We start from the raw sequence: 22,540 nt of genomic DNA, 5'->3' as shown, positions 1-22,540 counted from the left end.
CTTACAAAATTTCACATACCGATGGTATTTGAGGTCATCAGCAAAGGACTCCATGACCACAATAGGTTGTGCCAGTAGGATACGTTTCTTGATTTGGAGCCACTTGTCCATCTTCAAACAGATGTCCAAGAACCATGACTCTTGATCGGTGTACTCGTTAGCCTGAATTCACCACAAATTAATTAATTAATTAATTGATAGATAGATTAACAATACAACAAAGTATTTCATCCACAAACTCCGAGTTGCAAAACTTTATAATCACATGCTAAGCAAACATTCTCAGCGACGCCTAAAATACGTCCAAATCCAGCAAGATATTTTGTCGGAAAAAGATTTTTTTTTTCAAGAAGAGAAAGTGGCGAGTCAAGAAAAAACTGTAGCAGAAATGAGATTAGTTCGAGCATTTAGCGTAATTGAACCTTCTGGATGAGACAAACTAATTCGGTAATCCCGAACATTGGCCAGCCGGCCGGGAGCTCGTCCTGTATTTTAATTAAAATCAATTGGCGATTTAATTAATTAATTAATTGATGATTTAATTAATTAATTAATTGGTGATTTAATGGGAAGTTCAAGGAATGAAAATTTAAAATCAAGTATAAATCAAATCAATAAAAATGCTTATAATGCCTCACGAAACTATGTAAACCCCGTCACCTCATGACTTACCCTCTTCCTGAGTTTCTCGAGCTCATCCTGGATATCCTGCCACTTGTTAGCGAGAGCATCGTGTTTTTGGATGAGAGCCATAACCTCCAGATCATCAGTGTCTCGGTCAGCTACAGGTCCCAGCAGCTGCTCCACATCAGCTAGTTTACCTACCACTTCCGGGGCTTTAGCGTTCACTTCGTCTTCGTGGGGCTGAGGAGAGGGTGGTACTGGTCAGTTAACGACTAAATGTGAGTCAGTTAGCGGTTGTTCGGTAGTCATTTAGCGGGAACTTGGGACTCAGTTAGCGGGAACTTGGGACTCAGTTAGCGGAAACTTGGGACTCAGTTAGCGGAAACTTGGGACCCAGTTAGCGACTAATCAGTTGTCTACGAGTACTTATTAGTTAGCAGACAGTTAGCAATTAGTTGGCTGCAAGTCAGTGGGTTACAAAATTGTGTTTTCATTCACAGTCGCATGTTCTCTTACAAGTGTTAGTGCTAAGTTTTAAGTTCTAAATTTTCTTGTAGATACTGATGGCATTTGATTCGCACCTATCAGTCTCATAAGATGCTCTTTTAACTATTTTCAGATAATTGTCCAAAATTAGATAGGACGCGTTTCGAAGACTGTTGCAGATAAGTCAACCTAACTTTTAGTTTTAAAGTTGATTTAGACCTTAGTGAAAGGTATGTGAACGTTGTTACTTATATGTTCAGTATATTGTTAATAAGCCTGCAACGTGACAAAATTTGGTGCCACGACTATTTACAGTCTACAGAAATATAGTTGGTAGTCGGTTTGTCCCCGGTTCTTATGATTACCAGGCTCGGTTTGATCCTTGGTTGCTACAGTAATTCTGGAATGCCAATATAATAGACTTCCTACTATCCATTGTAGTGTTTAGAAAGGAGCACCACCGCTCCCTACTTAACACTACAATTTAAAAAACTCCGCCTTACGAGGTCTATGTTAGTATTAGTATCTGCAGTACATCAAAAACTACCGCATTTTAAAAAACATGCTCCAGTTGTTTCTGATACAATGCCAGTTTTAATAGTAAACTTTAAAACAAGTCACTGTCAAGATGACGGGGCTAAGTTTTGCAAGTGTAACTTTTGCACACCTTTCTGAAGTCTCAAGTCTGTCCTGTTATTCCATAAAAATAGCACATGATAATATCTAAGACATCAACTAACTCCCTTTAGGGAAGACTTGACATTTATTCTTTATTCATTTCACTGTATAATCACGAATATAATAATGTTTGAAAATATTTTCAATAAAAACTCTTGTTTGTTTCAGTTCTCACCTTGAGGAGTTTTGAGAGTTCCTCGGGTTTGACATCCTCGAGTTTGACAAGGTCTCCGTACTTGACATTGGCCCAGTTGAGAAGGTTGTCGAGTGATTCGTCAACTTCGGCAGATTTATTTACGAAGTCTTCGATGTCACGTGTCTGAACTTCGCAGTCCAAGCACAACTGAAATGGAAAAAAGTCAAATTCGATTTGAAAGTTTAAGTCGATTGAAGAAACAAATTGATAACTTGAACTATTGAGTATCGAGGGACTGACGACAATAAAACATTTTCAAACAATTCACACACATTTCAGACAACAGACCTATAACTTACTCTGATAAATATATGATAAAAACACCAAACGATGAAGAAGAGCATGATGGCTATCCACAATAAATACAACAAACAAAACAAAAGAAAACACAATAGAGCTAGCATTACAACTAAAGATAAGACAGACATCAAAGCCGAAGCTATGGAGATGTGTATCCCCAGGGAGAAATCTCCCATTAGGGCTGATCTGGCACCAATGGACAAAAACATCATGTAATCAAAAACCACGACACAGCAGTTAACAGCCATGATCCGGAGAGAAAAGACTGGCGAACTCCCTCTCCGGGGAAAACATCGCACAGGATTGCGGACTGTATCAGCTGGGTATGAGAGAAGCACTAGTAGTAGCCGGTAGTGACGCGGCCCGCAATACTATGTTGACAGCCTCAGAAAAATCTGACAAAAATCTGTAGTATATAACAGCGGCGAGGACCTAAAAGCTGCTGTTATTAACGTGCCAATATTAGAGTTTTTGACAGTGTTCAGGTGGTCCTACCCAGTTCGAAGTAGAGGCGTTATCAGGGACTATGGTGGTTAGTAACAGATAGGTTTTGATAAAATCTGTGGTAGAGTTTAGGCAGACTGGTAATTAATATATAATCGTGACGTTAATGATCGGATATCCGGTCATAAGTTCATGGGAATTCTTTTGTATGGCCCGCCATAAAAGAACACCATTACACTTCTGCTATATTTAACTATCGGTCGCCCAGATGGAAGACCCAGAGTTGCTTAAACCAGGCACAAAGAGCGCGAGAAGAACCAAGAAAGCAGAACTAGAAACCACTGAGATCTTCCAACTGTAACGCCCCACTAACCACACCTTGAAACTCTAAATCAGATATGTATTTAGAACTTCAGACATGTTTAGAGCATACTTCAAGAACTTGCAAGGTTCCTGGTGCATGAACCATAACCCTTCCGGGTCTAATTTCGGTTGGAATTTGCCGACTCAGCTATGCAAGCAGACAGGTCCTGCAGGAATCTTTTACTTACGTCGGTGAAGTAACTCTGAGCTTGTTGCCAAAAGGGAAAATATGTGTTGAGTTGGCTGCTGTATTAAAACTCACAAATCTCGTGATTGACGTCAAGCCAAGACCTGATCAAATAGTTTCACAACTTACCAGATGCTTGGCAAAGTAGAGATCCCAGAGAGCCAGCAGGGATTCCCATTCGTTCCGTTCGTTGTATACATAGAGCAGACTGGAGGTCATGAGGCTGGGGTGGAGCGGATCTCATCCGACATTGCAATGCTTGGCATACCAACGAATATGGGCGATGTATTTCAAGAAATGGTCATTCGAGAGGCTCAGCTACAAGATTATGAGGTATCAGGAGCGTGCATGTAGCTTAATTCTTGAGATTCTTTTGTGTCAAGATGTCAACGAAAATAACTTAAATAAGTAAACAGTAACATAATTACATTGCGTTTTTCAACTAATTGCTCATAATATCAAGCAAGATCGGCACTACTGGCAAAACAACGGATGTGTCTAATGGAATGTCGTAAAAATACGCGTGTCATTATATTCGTTAAATTATACATGAATTGAGCAACGCAGGACGTTACAACTCGACCAGATCTCTTCAAGCCCCATATAACCAAGGTGGGTTAGAAGAGCGACTAGGCTCGCTTAGGAAAAAAGCCGTAGAAGTGACCAGGATTTGTGGAATGTTACCACCCAGCTGCTTCGCGAGGGCTGCACAAATGCGTGATCCTATTTTAATAGATCATTAAGCTAGGCTCCAATTCAATTCATTTACCACATCCAAAATAGCCTAATAAAATGTATATCGCCAATGTCAATAAGTCAAACACTCGACAGCTATCTGGCACTGCAATAATACCCGCGGAAATGAATAGGAATTCCATACGAAATACCATCAGACCACGTGCATGATCAGCACAAAGATAATGTCACAGCGAGTGAGTTGAGGGACTGAAATAGAAGCGAACAACTGCCAACAAGATCATTCTTAATGCATAAATGCCCTTGTTGTTTGACTTTTCTTTGTTTGTTTTCAAAATAAAAGGCTCGAGAGAAACGAATGAAGTAGAAACATCAAGAACAATAGGCGTGCAAACAGATGAGTCAGTTACAGTTGAATTTGACATTCTGCCAATTAAAAGAAACACGATATAAGTAAATAAGCAGATATCCTCTTCTGCAGAAACGATTCCCACGGTCACTTCATGTGCGAGTGACAGAAGAGAAACCAGATCAACGACCCCTAGCAGATACAGAACAATATAAGAATACAGAAGCCGTAGGTAATTCTCTAAACTTTATCTCATACTACTACAAGTGACAGAATGACAACAGTTTAATTACAGGGCTCCACCGTAAAAACTTTTGGGCGGCATCCAGAGCACAGGGTTTAACTTCTCAACAAACTACCAGTCTGACAAAATTCTACTCTGACGTAAAAGTTTTACTAAAACGTTGCGAACATTTTCGAGCTAAGTTGCTGCAGCCTATATCTGCATTGCAGTCTATTTCTGATATCATGGTAATTGGTTAAGTGCCCTGAAATGGTTCAGACGTGAGACGATCGCTCAATTACATGCAACTTTTCAACCTCAAATAGTACTAAGTTACAGATAAACCGAAAAGCTGTGTTCGAAATAGAGTATATTACGGGCACAGTTGCAGGAAGCAGTAATGAGCCGTTGAACCCACTACATTAATGCTCAAGATCTAATTAATTAATAATAGGATAACAATCCACTACAAAGTTATTGGTCTACCAGGTAACCCCACCCAACTACTGTTACCATGATCTTTAGTGCCAATTACAATTGTTGTCTTCTTCTTATCACCTTCTGTAACGTCTACAACTCTACCTGGCCTTCTCCACAGATAATTAATGAATAGGGAGTTCAGATATACTGCTGGAAGCAAGATACAGACCATCCCGGAGGTGAAAAAAGAAGGAAACAGAAAACAACACCTTCAATCTGAATCAACCAAAACTGGAATAAACCGGCCAAGAAAACCAACAGACAGTTTGATATAGAAATAAACAAACGAACAGATTACTGAACTAAAATATATCCCCGTACCTCATTCCAGAGTTTCTTCATCTTGTCAGTCTTAGCCTCGAGTTCGAAGCACACGGGCTCCTCAAGCTCAGGTACTTCCTTAGCACTGGCTTCACACAGCATCAGGTAGTGGGGTTTCTTTTCGTCTAGCTCTCCTTGTACTTTCTGGGGATATGGTTGTGTTAGCATGCGGGTTACGGGTTGGTATTAATCTAAATTACAATAGGTTTAGGGTAAAATATTTAAAATGAAATGTTTGAAATAAATACAGGAGTCCTGTATTTATTCGACAATGGATTGATAAAAGGCTACATCAACTTACCCTGATGATATCAATAATAGGGTTGATGTTGATCATGGATTTGACTTGGTTGTTGTTCAAGAGATCCTTCAGTTCACCCAGCCATTTGATCATAGCCTCAATATCAGCGAACAATTTGTCATTGTTCCTCTTCTTGGCGGCGTTTAGCTCGTTCTCACGGTTCTTTAACCTAGGAAATGGTTTAAAATTATCATTCATCGTGGCCTGATAACATTGGTAATAACAACTCTTTCGTGCTGTATTTATATAATTAATGACCATTTAGTCCCTATGTTTTTGAGAGCATTTGTCTGACTAATCTTCCTTAACAGTACAATTATTCAGCAATATTATTATTGTAATTGTTCTTACCATGACTCGATAAACTCCCAGTTGACGTTGACATTAGCCAGGATCATCTTCAACTCCTTCATCTTAGAGTCCTTATCTCCGTACTTATCCAGACAAGTCTTCCCTTGGTTCTGTACGTAGTCAATCTCCGGTCTCATCTCTGAGAATAGATACGTTGATGAAATAGCAATAACTTTGAACCAGTCAAGCACGACAAAACTTTTGACTTGGGCTCCTCATTTTCCAATTATCTTTCAGATTTGAACAATCGCATCTAGGATTGGAAAGTTCTTTAGAAATGTTTCCTAGACAAATTTATTCTGGAATAACTTACCATCAACAGCCTCTTTGAACTCGCCGAGATTGGCAATCTGTTCCTTGAGTTTCTCAGGATCTTCACTAACAGGCTCCTGTTTTTGGATGTAGTCCTTGCTTTCATCTTCCCACCTGACGACCTGAGAGAAATACATTATCATGGTGTGATCAAACAATATAAGGGGACGTATAGTTCGCATTAAGAAAACAGTAGAAATTTACCAAATAGTACCCCTCCCGATTCCCACTTCCCAGTTAATAATAATCAATTTTACACCATTATCACACGGATGTATTTACTGAGGAAAAATTACAATTGGAGAAAATGTAAAATGGCTTCTGAGCTCGTCGGACATAATGTAGTACAATTCTATTAATAGCTATCATACCATAGAACTTATCCGATGGTATAAGACTAACAAAGTGGCATGGCGATAAAAAATACTAAGTAAATTATCTGAATTTGTTGAGGCTCAAATTATCAAACAATACTTCTGACCACTAACCAAATGTTTCAGCACGAATTTTTTATTAACTCCCATAAATATTTTTTTCCATCGTTTCAGCTTCCTCTCCTCTTCCTTCACCAACTGTGACTTCCTTGAACTGGTCATCCTTATCAAAGAACCCAATCTGCTGGTCGGAGTAGGATCAGTCTCAGGAAAAAGAAACATCAAAGCAGAGTTATCCTTGTAGAACTGAGCTCCAGACAGAGTCCGCTTCAGAGCTTGGAATTCTTCAGAGGGAGATACTTCCGCGGTGTCTTGGAGGTAGACACAAGCTTTATTAGCTCCATTGCAGCCGTCTTGGAGAGATAGTCGCCAGGAAGCTCGCTCCTCTTTGACGGGTTTAAAACGTAGTGATCTTGTCTGCTTTACCTTAACCATCTCGTTTTCTTCAATAACATCTTCGTCCTCGAGCTTCCTTTCGGTGGATGCAGGTAGAGATTTCTGCTTGCTAACAGTACTCCATCTTCTGACCCTAGTATGAACGGTGTTTGCTTCAAGTTGTTCAGATAAACCACCTTCTTCAGGCTCATCCAGAGCGCTCCAGTCACTGGTAACAGCTGATAACCGTTTGTTTGAACGTTTGAGGCTCCACCTCTTAACATAGTTCTGTGGTGGAGATGTGATTGAAGGGCTCCGAGAGACTTTAGGCGGGGAAGAGTCTACACTTCTCCTACCTTTAGACGATCTTTTGAGACTCCATCTTTTGATGATTCCATCCTTTGACTGTTTTCTCTTGGCAGGTTTTGGAAAATGGGGAAGAGCTTGAGCGTTAGACAAGTCGATAGTACGAAGAGGAGGGTTGTACTGAACTTGCTCTCCTTTCTTAACCTTGAAGAGGAACTTATGGAAGTTGGGCCGGGTGGTTGAGGAAACATTTGCTGAACTCTTGTATGTTTCACCTCTCAGAAACATTTATCACAGCACAGAGCATGATGCTCCTAAGAGGGGTGCGGAGAGGCGCCCTCTGCGCTATACACAACTTTGCTGAACCTCTATAATAGTGGAAAAGATGCCAACTTTAAACAAATCTACAAACACATGGCCTAATCTGACGCTAAAAATGAGACAAATTGGATAAAGAGAAGCAGTCTATAGTAAATGCACGGCAAAGTTTCCGGTTAACATTGTCATAGAGAATTAATGCACCGTCAATTAGTGGACACACGCTGAAAATTAATTTAAACCCGAGATTTAACTATAGAGCCAGCAATGCTTGTCATGTAAATTAAGCAGCCAGTAAATTGGGCCAGGATCACTAAGTTGTATCCTCTCATATAATTGTAAGAATGCACAGCATTTTATTAACTTTTCCGGTACCATCAATTTTAATTTTCATGAAGCAAATCACATACTTTCAGCTCACCCACACCTGAAATCAGATCACGCATTTAATAATAAAGTTAGTGGGAGTGTGCTTAAAACCCAACAAAACGTAAAAATGAAATGACTGAGGTGAAAAACAGGAGTTAGAACTACCAATTACCATGTGCTTAAGATACGAGAGTGGGTTGAACCCAAGAAACCTAGTATCGATTGGTTATCGCTTTTTCATCTTCTTCTTCTTAGAATTTTGTTTCACAGGAGAGACGGATTCGGAAACTAGAGAAACAGGTTGAGAATAAGAAGCACTCCCCAAAAGAGGACTTTCTTCCTCCTCTTGTTCTTCTCTTTTAGACAAAAACAGCTTACAAGGATGTTTTTCGAGATGAGTAGTGGATGAGATCTCCCTTCCGAGATATCTAGAGGACAACGGATTTGGTCTGCGTTGACGAAAAACCTCTGGAAGATCTATCGATTTCTTTCTCCATCTGCCCCATTCACTTAAGTGCAGGGTCTTCTCGACTTTTAGTTTATCTGAGATGTTTTCAGAGCCCTGAAGTAAAAAGTTCTCAATACAGACGGATTCTAACGAAGAGTGGAAGTCTAGTAAGAGGGAGGTAGGTTGCTGATATTCTTTACACATGCTATCATTATCATTTTCACCATTATCACGGTCTGAAACCATAGGTGAACTGATTTCGTCATACTCCAGCATTTTCTTTAAACTGCATGAATCAGGCTCTTCGTGATTACTTCTATAAGAATCAGGCTCCATATGCTTTCGTCTATAAGGTTTTAGACCGAGGTTATACGTTGGGGTCTCAATTCTGACAATAAGTTTGGAAAGTGGTTTGGTATAAGTTAGTTTGTCAGAAATTCCCCCAAAAATCTTTTTAGGAATAGTCATAACAATCACTTCATCCTTTTCACATTTAACCTTTTCAGCGATGGCTCTCTTCTCGGCGATGGATCTCTTCTTTATACGTTGTTCATTAGTAGCGACATAGTAAGAAACAAACTCTAATTTATCTTGGGTACTACAAGATTCAAACTTATTAGCAAGGTTTGAAAACTTTTTAGTGTTTTGGGATGATACCGATACTCTTAAAGATCTTGAAGAAGCAGCATTAAAAGTTGAATCAATCGAAAATTTCCCGGTCTCAACAGGACTATCGTCATCTTTCTGAACAGGAACGGAAAAGCAAACATCTTTAGCTTCAAGACTATATAGGCTGATCGGATCTAAACTAGCATCAGCAGGATCTGGAGTAGTGTTTGTAGTGGAGGGTTCAGTGAGAGTAGTGTTATCTGAAACTGTAGGTGATGTGTCACGTGATGTGTCACGTGAGAGGGTATCTACTGGTTTATCTACACAGCGACCCAACAGAGAGGGAGAAAACTTGATTCCTGGTCTGATACTACAATTGGAAAGTGTTGTTGTGAGACTACGGTCAGAGGTTACATCTGGATAAGTGTCCGGAGAAAACAGGTAAGTGTCCGAGGTGTATCCGCTATCCAGAGAATTGTGACTAGCCCGAGAATCGATCAACAAATCTATAGAAATAGAACGTTTCAACGGCTCCATCGAACGAACTTCGACGGCAGCAACCGCAGGATTGAAATAGGAATCAAGCGAAGATAAACGATGGCTAGGTCTGGATGGTCAAACTGAAGAATGGTCTCCAGATTTTCCATACGAACAAACAGGTGGTCGGTTTATCATGTCTTTTTAGAATATTCTGACCTCGGTCATCCGCGATAAAGGTGGTTAGTGTAACCACCAAACGTCAAGTGGGCGAACAGGTTGTGCTTATTAAAGTTAACGCATCAATTTATAAGAAACTATGAAGTGTAAGGACATTCTAAAATCTAAAAACCGACCTCACACGAAATTATCACTTAAATCGAAGTTATGAGAATGCTCAGCCCCCTTCATAGGATATTAACCGTACTCAATTATATCAGATCGTTACCATTGGGCGATGCAGAATAACGAGCTACATTTCTAAAGAAAAAGGAGTATGAAATTTCTTGCTATGTTGGTGATAGTGTTATGGGTTCATTAATTGGCAATTATTTTAGGTAAATACCCAATACCCATGACGGGTTTGATGTTTAATTCAAGTTTAATTCCATGACGTCAATAACAGAACAAAAAATGTGCCAACTTTTCTTATGTCAAGCCCAAATTTTCAGATTGAAAAAAGATACAGAAAATTAGATATTAGATAACATCGAAGTTTAAAAAGTCGTTTTATTTTAAAATGTTATCGCAACAGCTAATTTTAATCGAACAAAAAAGGGCACAAAGGAATTTGATAAACAATGTTAAACACAAAGCAGTGACGTTATGTACACGTACCAATAGACGAGGGATGTAACAGTATATGACACAGGTGTCGCAAATCATCGCCCTATCCGAGCTAGAACTGATAGCACCGGCTGTTCGAGGGGTAACGGAAATGTTTCCTATTTTCATGACAGAATATTATAACGTGTATATTGTGTAGTAGCGACACAAAAACAAGGGTGAAGAAAGGTGAAACACGGACGGAGGTCTGACAGACGGGTCGGCAGACAGCACGCGACACACGCGACACACGCGACACACGCGACACAGATCTACTTTAGGGCACGATAAGGGAGGGACACATTAGATGGTATACTAGGGACAATGATCTGAGGGAGGTAATCTGGGTACATAGGGGGTATATTTAATTGTATGCATAGCATGAATGATACATATTTTGATAGTGGCATTGATCACTTAGCAAGTGACAACATAATCCATTATCGGGCCTGGGGCTGGGCAATTTGAGACCTAATTTGATTGCGATAATTTGAAACTTTAAATTCAGATAAAGAGATTATAACAGGACAGCCCAAGTACCGACCGATAGATCACGGTGCCAGTCATAATGCTAGCTGCAGGTATTTTCCTTCCAGTAATTTAAACCACGAGCATATTTTAAAAACAATATTTCAGGCCAAATGATCCACTGAGCTGCATGTTATTAACTTTGCAGTATTTCCGTTAAATCATATTCCACGGTTATATTGTTTCCGGCCACATTCAAAAATGCGTAAGTGCATATTACAGATAAAACGAAATTAAATGATGTAATGTCAGCAACTTACCAAATTTTCAAAAGCCCTGTATTTGTTAACCCCGATGAACCTGGTGGACCTGGTTTGAGACTTGCGGGGCTTCTTGGCAATGTGACCTAAAACGTTCTGTGAGAACCGTCTGGTTTTCGTCATCAGCGTGCTCTTAGACTCCTTCCTCTTGGACTTATCAATCATTTCCGGTGATTTCATAGTACGGTGACGTAATTTCTCAAGGTCACAAGCATCGCTATTGCTAGTTTTCTTGATAGATTCTAGAGCATGGGGGAAATCTTCGTAGATGGGGTTGGATGGGATCTGAGAGAGCCGCCGTTTTATTGTGGCAGTACTTTGGGATATGCTGGGACGCTGGTTGGCAGTAGTTGAAGGCTGATGGTGGTGATGGGTTTCTGTGATTGGTGTAGGCGGAGGGAGGGACTGATTTGAAGTGTAACCCGAGTCGGACCGTGAAAAAGAGCTGGAACTCCTCCAACTAGATCCTTGATATGATGAATTTAAAGACTGACTGTCATATTGGTTATTGAATATAAGTGTTACTGATGTTCGGGAGGAATTTCGCTTGAGTCTGGGTTGTATCAAAGGAGGAGGTCTGTTCGGTGAATTCTGATCAGATTTGATGTTGTGTTTCTTCATAGTGGTGAAAGAAGAGATAGAGTTTAGGGAGTCCTCGCCCTCAAAATCCCTGCAGATGAGAGATCGGTTTTTAATAGCAGAAGCAGGACAGACTGGAGGACGGCTGGAGGAAGGTTTTTGGTTTTGGATGAAGTTCATGAATGAATTACGACGCGTGGTGATAGGGCCATTCTTCCACTCTTTTAAAGACGAGTTGGCAGTACAACGATTTTTATCCCTTTGAATGTTTTTGACGAAAGAGACAAACGAAATTTTTCTTTTCAAAGGCTTTACAATATAAGGTTTTTGATCAGGCGAAGCGATCTGTTCAATGGATTCATCAAAAGATTGCATTGGTTTGAAAGATTTGCTGACTTGTGATCGCTTTTCTATTCTTTTCAAAGTGGAATCAGCTCGCTGAAAATCGTTCAACCCACCCTTACTCTCCGTAGGTGACCAAGTATCCCCGTCGTCCGACTGAATTTCAAAATTAAATGACACCCGTTTTTTAAGTCTAGCACCCCTTTCGTCAAAGTAGGAATCATGGGACTTCGTTACAAATAAATCATTGTGGTCCAACTCCTTAAACTTTACAAAGGAGTTCTGTCTTGGTCGAATAACTCTGGGTGTCATTGAATATATTGTATTTGCTCTAGTCACCAAATTGCTCTGCAACGTTCTACCCGGCACATCGTTCGTGACAATTGAGCTATTGATTTGGTTAGTACCAATGTCGGTATCACTCGACAGTTCCTCTAACAGTTGTGCCATTTTCTTGACATCGTGTGTTCTCTGAATCTCTTCATTTTCCCTCATTCCCCCACACAACGATCTCAAAACGCTCTGATACTATCAACGCATATCGGGCGGTACCAAAAGCGATCAACGAACAAAAAATGAGGTGGCGCTCAAAACGAAGGTATACAACTGGCAAAATAATATCTATCCGTTGATTCGAAATAATTGGTTAAGGAAGCCGTACGAAGAATCTCGCTACACTTCAACAAGAAATTATAATCAAACAACGTGCGTGCTCAAGATGCGGGGGCAGGTGATGCATACTGCGTGCAGTTACTACCCAGCGAGCATTCTTTTGCTCTTTTTGACCGTGACAGTTCCTTGTTTAAATAAGAAGACAGGCAAGACGGAGACCAGGTCCATCAGTTTATCAATTAGCATGGGTTAACGTGTAATTCTGTCACGCTACATGCTTGACCAATTATTAAATTCGACTGATTAATTTTGGAAGAAATGTAATTTTTGCTCCGTTCTCATAGTAATACATAGAGCAAATCTTACAAACTATCGATATGACAACTCATCGTTATTTGTGATTTGAAATGTCAGTAAGGGGTGACAATGGGGAATTCTCAAGAATTTTTAACCGACAAAATTTCAATGAACTAACATTTCTATGACCATAAGATAACAAATTTAAGATCGTTGATCTAATTTTGCTCGTTGTGGTCGATTAAAAGCCAAACTGACGAAATCATGTAAACGCAGACTGCATATATACATATATAATGATACATTATGTAATGAGTTCTTAAGTCTTTAAGTTACTCCTCTGAACTCATGAACGGAGCGGGCAACTACAAGTGAACGACAGTAGAAAGATAACATAATTATTTTCGAACGTCATGAATATAATAAATATATATCATATTATTCAACATAATTTACTTGGAAATTATGAACATAATATAGAACATCTGAGCAATGATCTCGTAACTGTAGCCGTAACAAAGCGAGACGGATACAAATTACAAACACAGAGCCCTCAAAACAAATGACGTGAGAAATGAGAATCAATACTGGAATTTGATTCCCGAGAATTGAAACAAATCAGTTATAATACCAAGCCCCAGCACGTCTAGATTAATTAATCTCAAATTATGTCCAACATGACGCAGCAGCACGTTATATGTATATACACATTAAGTAACGAATGATGTAATAACACATTGAACATAAGGCCACATTACGACTCAAGTAGCAGTGTTTCAGAAAGATTATTATGATACAGCAATTTGTGACAGTGAACTATAAAAGCAGGGGAGCTGGGGGAAGATTTAAAGATTTAAGTTTTCGAGTGGCAGCAAAAGGGATAATGATCATATGCCGGGGACACATAACGATTTCGATCATTTCATCACGAGCAAAATGTTTAATGCACAATACAGGGGAGCAGGGGGTGGGTTATAAAGGTAGCTGGACAATAGCAGTGAAATTATGATCGTACTATTAAAGGTGTGGTATACCGCGGAGTGCATCAGGTAGGCTACAGCCACGTGGTCAAACACGTGTCACGTGGTGTTTGAGTCATTGGTGCTATCTCAAAATGGTGGGATGAGTAGATCACCATGTCAGCTCTACTCGGAATAATTGCACCCACCTCACGTGGTACTACTATTTGTTACAACTTACAAAAGTTGCATTAGAGTTCTTAAAGATAACCACAATTCACAGGTAGGTCTAAAAAAGCACAACAAAGTACTAAAGTAGCGAATACTATATTACATTTTACAGAAAAGCTGCTAATCATTAGTAAAATTGATACAATTATTCACCTAGCGCGATCGTATCATTGAGTATCTGGAGTGCTCCGAAACACTAGCAGTAACACTGACTAGCACAATGTAAATGTGAACAGGGTATTCTCAACTAAAACATCACCCACAAACCAGCCTAGTAAGCCTTGTAGTATAACCCGACCGGAAGATCGAATACTCGTGAATACATTAAGGGTAATCTCTAGCCACAAGCCCTAAATAGTACTGTAACGACTTTAGTAGAGGCATTTTAATTGTTCCCGACCCCTGACCTTAATTAATTGAACATTTTGAAAAATTGTAAAAGACACCTCTGCCATCCCCCCACGTACCACCCTTTAACTATATCACAAAAACAACGTACCTCCTTTAGTTTATCGTCCAGATCGGACATGTCACCAAGGGCATCTTTCAGTTTCCTGGTGATGGCCGCACAGTTGATCTCCAGTTCTATGTAGTTCTTATCCAGGTCGTTGAGTTTGTCAGATGCTGCTTTCTTTGTCTCTGTGGTGGGTATTACTCAGTTACTACTCACTTCTCACTTTCCAGTGTACGTGCGTCATGTTGTTTGTAATATTTGTATCATTAATTATAATATCGTAACATATCTACTTCCCGTTGTTACAACATTGTAATCAATGATTTCATTTAGAAATAATCGGATACCTCTAACATATACTTTTTTTCATCAGTTATACTCAGCACGTCATAGAGGCAGAGACAAAAACAATCCAATAACACTCCAAAAACACTCCACTAATGTCCAACTAACCAGGGTGTTTGAGAGCCTCCACTATCAAGCCTCCCTTCTCCAGGATAGCCTCAATGTTAGGTTTCCTATCCTCAATATCCCGGATAGTCATCTCGTGTTCACCCAACATTCTGTCAAGCTTATCACGATCCATTGGGATCTCAGCGAACTCTTTCAACACGTCCTGCTTTTCAGCTATCCATATGTCCACAGACTCCAGAGCAGCCTGAATAGGGGTAGGTAAGCGCGCGGCTCACGTTGAACACGTGTCAAATCAAATCATGGTTTGTTATTTAATAGGCAAGTACGAGTTAAATGATATGCGAATATGCGATTTTTAGGATTTTTGGAAATAAATAAACAGTCGTTATATGACTGAAACTAAGGTGCAGAAGTGCTGATTTGCTGAAGGGAATCATAAAACCAGTCTTGATTAGAAGGTGATTATGGACACATACAATCGATTTTGTTGATTTTGTTGATCTGAGCAGCTTTTAATCACAAAAGCTTTTGAATCAATCATGCATTATTTGAGAATATTTTATCCAAAAAATTTAAAGAGGGGCGATTGAGCGAGCCGCCGGCATTCATGACATACCTTCTGATCAATCCAATCGGTCTGTTAAAATTCATTTCGATCACAACAAGTCAAAAAAATGTATAATTTAAATCATTATCAAGAATATGATTTAAAATGTACCCTCAATCAGTCGCACATCCCAAAATGGGCACATCATGGCACAATCCAAAATCTCTTCATAACTCAGGGAACATTAACAATTAAGCAAGCGTGCGATATCCACGCAAAGGAGTCTCCACCGCGCAACCAACCCTACTTTAAAGCTGAAACTTACATCGTAATCCTCCATGTTCTGCAGGGCGGTATTGGCAGTGTTGCTTTTGTTCTCAGTCAGGTCACAAAGCTCATCCCAGTCACAGTTCAGTTTGGCAATCCTTCTCTCAATGTCAGGGTTCTCGAGACCCAGGCTAACTCCCTCCTCCCATTTGCTGTTGAGACGGTCCATGTCCTTCTCCTTCTCCTTCATGTCCTCGAGGAACACCTGAAGAAGAGGAGTTACTCAGAGGAGGAGTTACTGATGGGGTCGAATAAGTTTTATCGAGAAAAATTTAGAGGTTGATATTAATAAACTTTATTAAATCAGAGGATACAACGTTTTGGCGCTACGGTACTAGTCTAAACGCAATTTGCAAGCAGGTTCGGAAATTATTAAACTTAAAGTTCCTACATCTGGTTTCAGATCCGGGTAAATTTCAACATGTGGCATATTCCTTCAAAGGCAAGTACACCGACAACGACAAGCACTAGGCAGACAAACAATAACAGTTGGCACGAAGTAAACAAAAAGTAGAGTGTGTGTGTGTGTGTGTGTGAGTGGCAGTGTTTATCTTTACTACGCTTAACTAAATGATTGATTTTTATGACCTGATAATGAATATTCAAAAAAAAAGAAAGTGTCTTCGTATATCCTAAATGTGTTTCTTTATCACCAAAGTCATTATAATTATATTGCCATTCCTTTATCAATCAATCATAGCTAGGCTGTCTGTAAATAGGACAGTTTATGACATTCTTTTGTGGTCCAATATTTGAGAACAGTTCTGAACCAACATAAATCGCAAGCCGAAAAAATAATTTGAGGACAACATGACACTTCAAAACTTTGAACATAACACGAGGAAGTATGGGCAGAACTTATCTATTACCATAATATCTTAGATAAGACAACATCTATTATCTGGTATCTAACATCTAGTATTTACATCACTACATATCTCAAAAGTTTAACTCAGAATAAGAAACTTACGTTTACTTCTGCAATAATTTTCTGGAGTTTGGGTAGGTCTCCGTCAACATCGATCTGATCAACCCTCTTTCGTGCTACGTCAACCCAAACCTCAAGAGGCTTCATTTCATGCTGAAATAGAAATAAAGTTTTGATAGCAATACAGACCACCTTGAAGTGGATTCAACGTTCAATTTTCAGATTTCAAAATACATTTTGAATCTCATATTTCTAATATCTCAAGTGGAAACATCCTAGTAGCTCTAAAGAGGAACTTACGTCAACAAACTCGATGGTGGTCTTATCGTAGAGATCGTTCTTCTTTTTCTTGATATTCCTCATGATATCTTGCATATCAGATATCTCGGGATCTAGGTCCTTGTCCAACTTGAGGTTCTTGTCCTGGAACGAGGGTATGATTAGGATCTAGTTGTGGTAGTGGTTTACAGCACCATGTGGGATATGAGCTGCTAATAGAGGCGGCCACCTCTGCAGGGTTAACTGCATTTTGATAAACACACAGATATCTACTTCTATTGACTCTGTTAATCATACAGAAACTGATCTATCTCTTAGCAGATACAGAAGTTATGCCTAAGCAGGGACAAAAGGATTTCGCGATTATTTTGGCCAAATTTCGCGATACCGCGAAATTTAACAGGCTATACATTAAACTACACATAAAATTTGTCGTGGAGAATGGGAAATTTCGCGATTTCGTACATGCCGCGAAATCCTTTTGTCCCTGTGCCTAAGCAACGTTTATAGCAACTGTAAAAAACACGGAGTAGGATACGGAGAACTATCCGCCTTATTTAATCAAATAATAAATAAAACAAAATTTAAATTTCACGGCCACTCAATACAGTGTACTGACTGGCTATGAAATTTAAATTCTGTCACGTGATATCTAATAAATATTCTTATATTGCTAACCACGCAGGATAATAACAGTCTCTTTGTAAGTAAAGCAACTCTAGAGCTGTTTACCAAACAACAACATGCCCAAACAACAGGGTTTACTAGTGAGAACTAACTGCTCTATAGTCCCGAGCAGCAATGATGGTGTATCGTGTTACCCGTACAACATGACTCAGGACAAACACTAATCAGTGTTTAATCCTGATTACTTTCTCTCAAACAACTCGGCTCAGGTATCTCAGCGATCATGCTCAAATTGCCACACTCTCTAAAACACTCTCTAATAAGTTACTCTAAAGTACTCTACATCATGCACACTGTTATAACGCTCAATCAGAACCTCTTCCTCCTCCTCCTCACTGTCGCTCCCGTCATCAGTCCAATCTATTACAGTTACTCGCGGGTCATTCTACACAACAGGGAGAGAGAGAGGGGAGTCAACACACTACTGTCATTATTAGTCGAGAATATTCGAGAATATTCGTCCATTATTATTGAGGCAGATGGTTTAAATGCTGTAAATTATAGCTCAATATTACTCAACTGATAGCAGGAAAGTGGTCATCAAGATACGCGTGCCCGCGACTCCACAAAAATTCCGCGAAATGTTTAAATATAAGCGTAAGATTAAAAGCATATGATATCTCAGAAGCTGAGAGCTAACTTCACCGTCTCAGCATAAGATTTGAAAGACCGCCACAATTTCGATGGAAAAGCAATTAATCAAATTCTCTAAATATACACAGCTGCAAGTGTACAATAATACAAGTACAATGTACACTGTACATTCTGTCTCACCTTGATGTTCTGCCATGAGACAACTATCTCCTTCTGTTTCATCTCGTGACCCGGGAACTCGGAAGCTATCTCCTGATAAGGTTGAATCTGAAGATATCATAAAACGTATCAAAATCATGCTTCACTCTTGCTTCTTTGGGATGCACGCCGGATGCATAATGCGCCGTACGTTATGTACGACGATTTCAGGTTCCATGAAGGGCGGAAAATCATGCTGAAATGTCTTCAAAAGGATGCAGCTGCAGCTTAAATTTGGCTGTTAAAAGCTGTAGATATTTTAATTATTAAAAAGAAAAACAAGCTTTTAAGTTATATTTTTGAAGATGAAATGCATTGAAAGCTAAGATGTAAAGCAACTCACTTGTGGCAGCTGATAAATATTATCAAAGAAAAGATTCAGTTTCAATGAAATTATTTGCTAAGATACTCAGAGAAAAGTTTGGTTTGTTTGCTTACAGCTCATGCTTATTAATAATAAACAATTCTGCTTCTATTATAGCTCTGATAGAAATCAGCAAATGGGAAAATGCACGAGGATGCTAAAACTATTTGCAGCGGGAGAACTAAACTGTAGTTAAAACTAATCGGTGGAAATGCAGAAAGACAGCACTTACATCATAGATCCTGACATTCATCTCGATCTCCTGAGGGTCCTTGGCTGGCACCTTCACCAGAAGATCATCTATTGTCTTCTCGGTGGTATGTGCCCAGTCCATCTCAACCTTGATATCCTCCTCTACTCCATCAACTTCATCTCCAATATCCTCTGATGTGGAAGGAGAGAAGTTGAGAGTAAGATATTAGCAGGTTACGCACAATAAGACATTGAAATAAAAATGCCGACAAGGAGTTGGACGAAAAACAAGCCTTGTTTATGGAATTTAGAAAATAAGACAAAATGTCTAGATTATTAGCCTCTAACTCGCTAATTACTCTAATATAAAAGTGCTTGTAAAAGCCAACTTACTGGAAAGTTTAGCTTTTTCTGCGAGATCAGCAGTGTGTCTGATGACGAGGTTAAGTTTGAGAGTCAGAGCATCAGCAGTCTCCTGATCTCCTCTCTCCTGGCAAGCTTTGACAGCAGCTTCACACTCAGCTTTGATCACTCCAATTTCGTCTTCGCTCAACTGTAAGAGGGAATTGAGTTAGTTTGTTGTTTATTTCTCCGGTTAATAAGAATTACACATTTTGGAAAGAGTCCTTAGGGAAAATGATGTTATTGTCACGTGATTAAGTAAACAAATCACCTCATCAGGAAGGTCCTCCCACATGAGAACATCCTCCATATCCTCGAATATCTTCTGAGAGATGAGATCCTTGGTCAGTGCTTCCACCTTCACATTGATCTCCTCCACTCTTTGCTTGTGGTGGATGATGAACTGAAACGCAAGGTTATATTTTAAAATTGAATCAAAAAGTAATTAATTAGCAAGGTAGCAAGTTATATGAATGCTAGATAATTCATGAACATTGTCAGTAACATGAATTTTGATTATCAGACTACTGACTAACTAATTCGGTGTTTCTAGATCAGCAAAATGTTTCTTACTTTCAGAGGCTGTTCCCTCATTAGGATGGAATGAATAACGAGCATGGTTTTAAGCGTGGTGCAACAATCCAAATACGGTGTAAAAACTAGAGCCAGAAATAAAACCAGAACTAAAGCCGAAACTAAAGCTTCACAAGATGATTAGCAGAATTGCTGGCAAGTGAAGCTAGATGCTACACAATAAGCCCCCATTAAATAAATTAGTGGACAAATAGTTTCATGCAACCCAAGCAAGCCGAGTATTTAGGGAGCTCAATTATATTTGATACGTCCACCAAACTCTGATTCCCCGTGGGTATACAATGAGGGGGTCAATTAATGTTATATCCCAGGGTATTAAGGGTTAGGGGTGGGTTAACTACACCATGTCCTACATTAAGGGACCCCTATACACGTCTAGACATACGTAGACCCAACGAGGTTAAGTGGATATCACAACCACAACAGGAACAACAAAAAAGGGTATAACTAGAGATCTTGATTAAAATAACAATACCAGACATACCTTCTTGAGTATTGGGGGTTCGTAAGGTCTGGTGAAGTAAACAATGGGAAGAAGTTCCTTCTTGCCGGAGTCTAGTTTCACCTCACATACCAGGTTATCACCAACACGGGTGATCTGGGTTGTGTCACCTGGGCGCAGGATCTTCTCTCCTGCAAATTAATTAACATTTTTTATTTATGACAGTCAGACCCCAGCCAAACGGCACGTAACGCGTCACGTAATTGATTTCGAGATGGATTTGTTCTAGCTAGACGGCAATTTACGAGTACGTAAAAGGTACGGATTTCTTATAAATAGCGCTTTCCTAACTAAACAATTTCTTTATTAATTGTAAAAAGATGCAATATAATACTTCATTCAAAATATGCTAAAGTGTACTACGACACTTACCTCTGAGGTAGACATCTCCAAGTCCGTTAACATCAGATGGAAGGATGGACCTATCAATGAAGTATCCAGTAGAGGGGTACTTATCCAACTTCTCCAGCTGGTTCAGTCCAATCTCAATATTCTTGTTATGTTGCTCTAACAGCTGCTTGTACTTGGTCGGGTCCTCCTTGTTAGGATGGAGCAAAGCCTCGTTGATATCATTAGTGTTCTTAGTAATAGAGTTGAGTATTCTGTAGAAGGGCAGGTTCTCCTCGTAGATCTTCAGCTGGGTGTTACAGCACTGCATCAGGTTGTAGAGTCTCTTCCACTCTACTTCCAGTCTGAACATGGGCTCTTGAACCAGGACGTCCAGCTCAGGAGACTCCTTGATCAGGTTCTTTGCTACCTTTATCAGCTGGGTTATGCTGCTCTCGTGCTGCGTCAGCTTCGCTAGCTCAGCCTGAAATAATAGTTGTGAGGGTGGAGGAGGAGAAGGGGTGTTAACAAGACAGAACCCCTGACAACGAGTGAGGTGAACTTATTTCAATAACTCCACCACTTAAACATACCATATTTTCGTCCTCAACTTTTTCATTACGGACAATAGTGACCGCAGGTAAGGCTCGAAGGAAGATTAATCTAACTATACTGATAGTGAACCGCATGGCGGCCCAAATGGGCTGATCACATGACCAGATCCGTAAATCAGTTAGTGTAGGTAAGATCTGCTAGTGGTAAATCACATTAATCCTTACATCACCCTTGGGAAGAAGAACCATGAAAACGGTAGGCAACAATTACGAAAATGAACTATGTATGGAGAACCTAGAAAAATATTTTAATTTAAGTTTTATTGATGTTTTTCGTGAGTCTAATGACGATAATAGTTGCCAGAAAAACGGTATTGATTATGAAAGGCAAGAGACAAAGTGAATCATGATGCAAATAACTACAAACGGAAGATGTGTCAGATTATTAATTGACTCCACATGTCATGCCAGAAATATCAATAGCTTCATTTGTCTGTGACTTCCATGTCTAATTAAAAATAATATTATTCTAATGAATAAAAATGCGCATATATTATAACTCTGGGATTGCTACCAGTTAACTTATTAAGTAGATGTGGCGATGTTTATGAGGGCAAGAGTAGGCGTCCAGAGCACATGTGTTTTAACATGGATGTTACTAGTTTCCCCGATCATAAAGTACAGTCAAATTCTGCTTACTTGTGCCTGCCCTAACCAGTCCGAGCATTTCCCCAGCATAACATTAAACATTCTTTGTTTCAAATCAAATTAACTATTGAAAGAAACTATTGAAAGAAACTGGCAATGCATCGTTTGTGATTTGAAATTTGTAGATGTGAAATTTCTTCACCGCGAAGCCCGACCCAGTCCGCTGACCAATCCGTGGACCAGTCTGCA

General features: G+C 39.5%; 1 protein-coding gene across 1 annotated transcript in view; it reads right to left on the bottom strand.

Moving 5' to 3' along the window:
• LOC134824018 (uncharacterized) overlaps positions 1–22,540 on the bottom strand; it is a 146,360-nt gene that overhangs the window by 61,637 nt on the left and 62,183 nt on the right. Inside the window, exons 17-36 of the mRNA XM_063835711.1 lie at positions 21,135–21,573; positions 20,745–20,893; positions 19,938–20,069; positions 19,658–19,817; positions 19,305–19,456; positions 18,691–18,777; positions 17,251–17,373; positions 16,993–17,103; positions 16,021–16,227; positions 15,765–15,785; positions 15,188–15,392; positions 14,780–14,919; positions 6,313–6,433; positions 6,000–6,138; positions 5,649–5,817; positions 5,348–5,491; positions 1,964–2,131; positions 673–864; positions 423–485; positions 20–162 (exon numbers count right to left, since the gene is read on the bottom strand). Of these exons, the coding sequence (XP_063691781.1) occupies positions 20–162; positions 423–485; positions 673–864; positions 1,964–2,131; positions 5,348–5,491; positions 5,649–5,817; positions 6,000–6,138; positions 6,313–6,433; positions 14,780–14,919; positions 15,188–15,392; positions 15,765–15,785; positions 16,021–16,227; positions 16,993–17,103; positions 17,251–17,373; positions 18,691–18,777; positions 19,305–19,456; positions 19,658–19,817; positions 19,938–20,069; positions 20,745–20,893; positions 21,135–21,573 (3,065 nt within the window). The remainder of the gene's footprint in view (positions 1–19; positions 163–422; positions 486–672; positions 865–1,963; positions 2,132–5,347; positions 5,492–5,648; positions 5,818–5,999; positions 6,139–6,312; positions 6,434–14,779; positions 14,920–15,187; positions 15,393–15,764; positions 15,786–16,020; positions 16,228–16,992; positions 17,104–17,250; positions 17,374–18,690; positions 18,778–19,304; positions 19,457–19,657; positions 19,818–19,937; positions 20,070–20,744; positions 20,894–21,134; positions 21,574–22,540) is intronic.

Source organism: Bolinopsis microptera, chromosome 1 (assembly GCF_026151205.1).
Source record: "Bolinopsis microptera isolate Bmic1 chromosome 1, MBARI_Bmic_1.0, whole genome shotgun sequence".
NCBI classification, from domain to species: Eukaryota; Metazoa; Ctenophora; class Tentaculata; order Lobata; family Bolinopsidae; genus Bolinopsis; species Bolinopsis microptera.
This window is presented reverse-complemented; position numbering and strand designations above follow the sequence as displayed.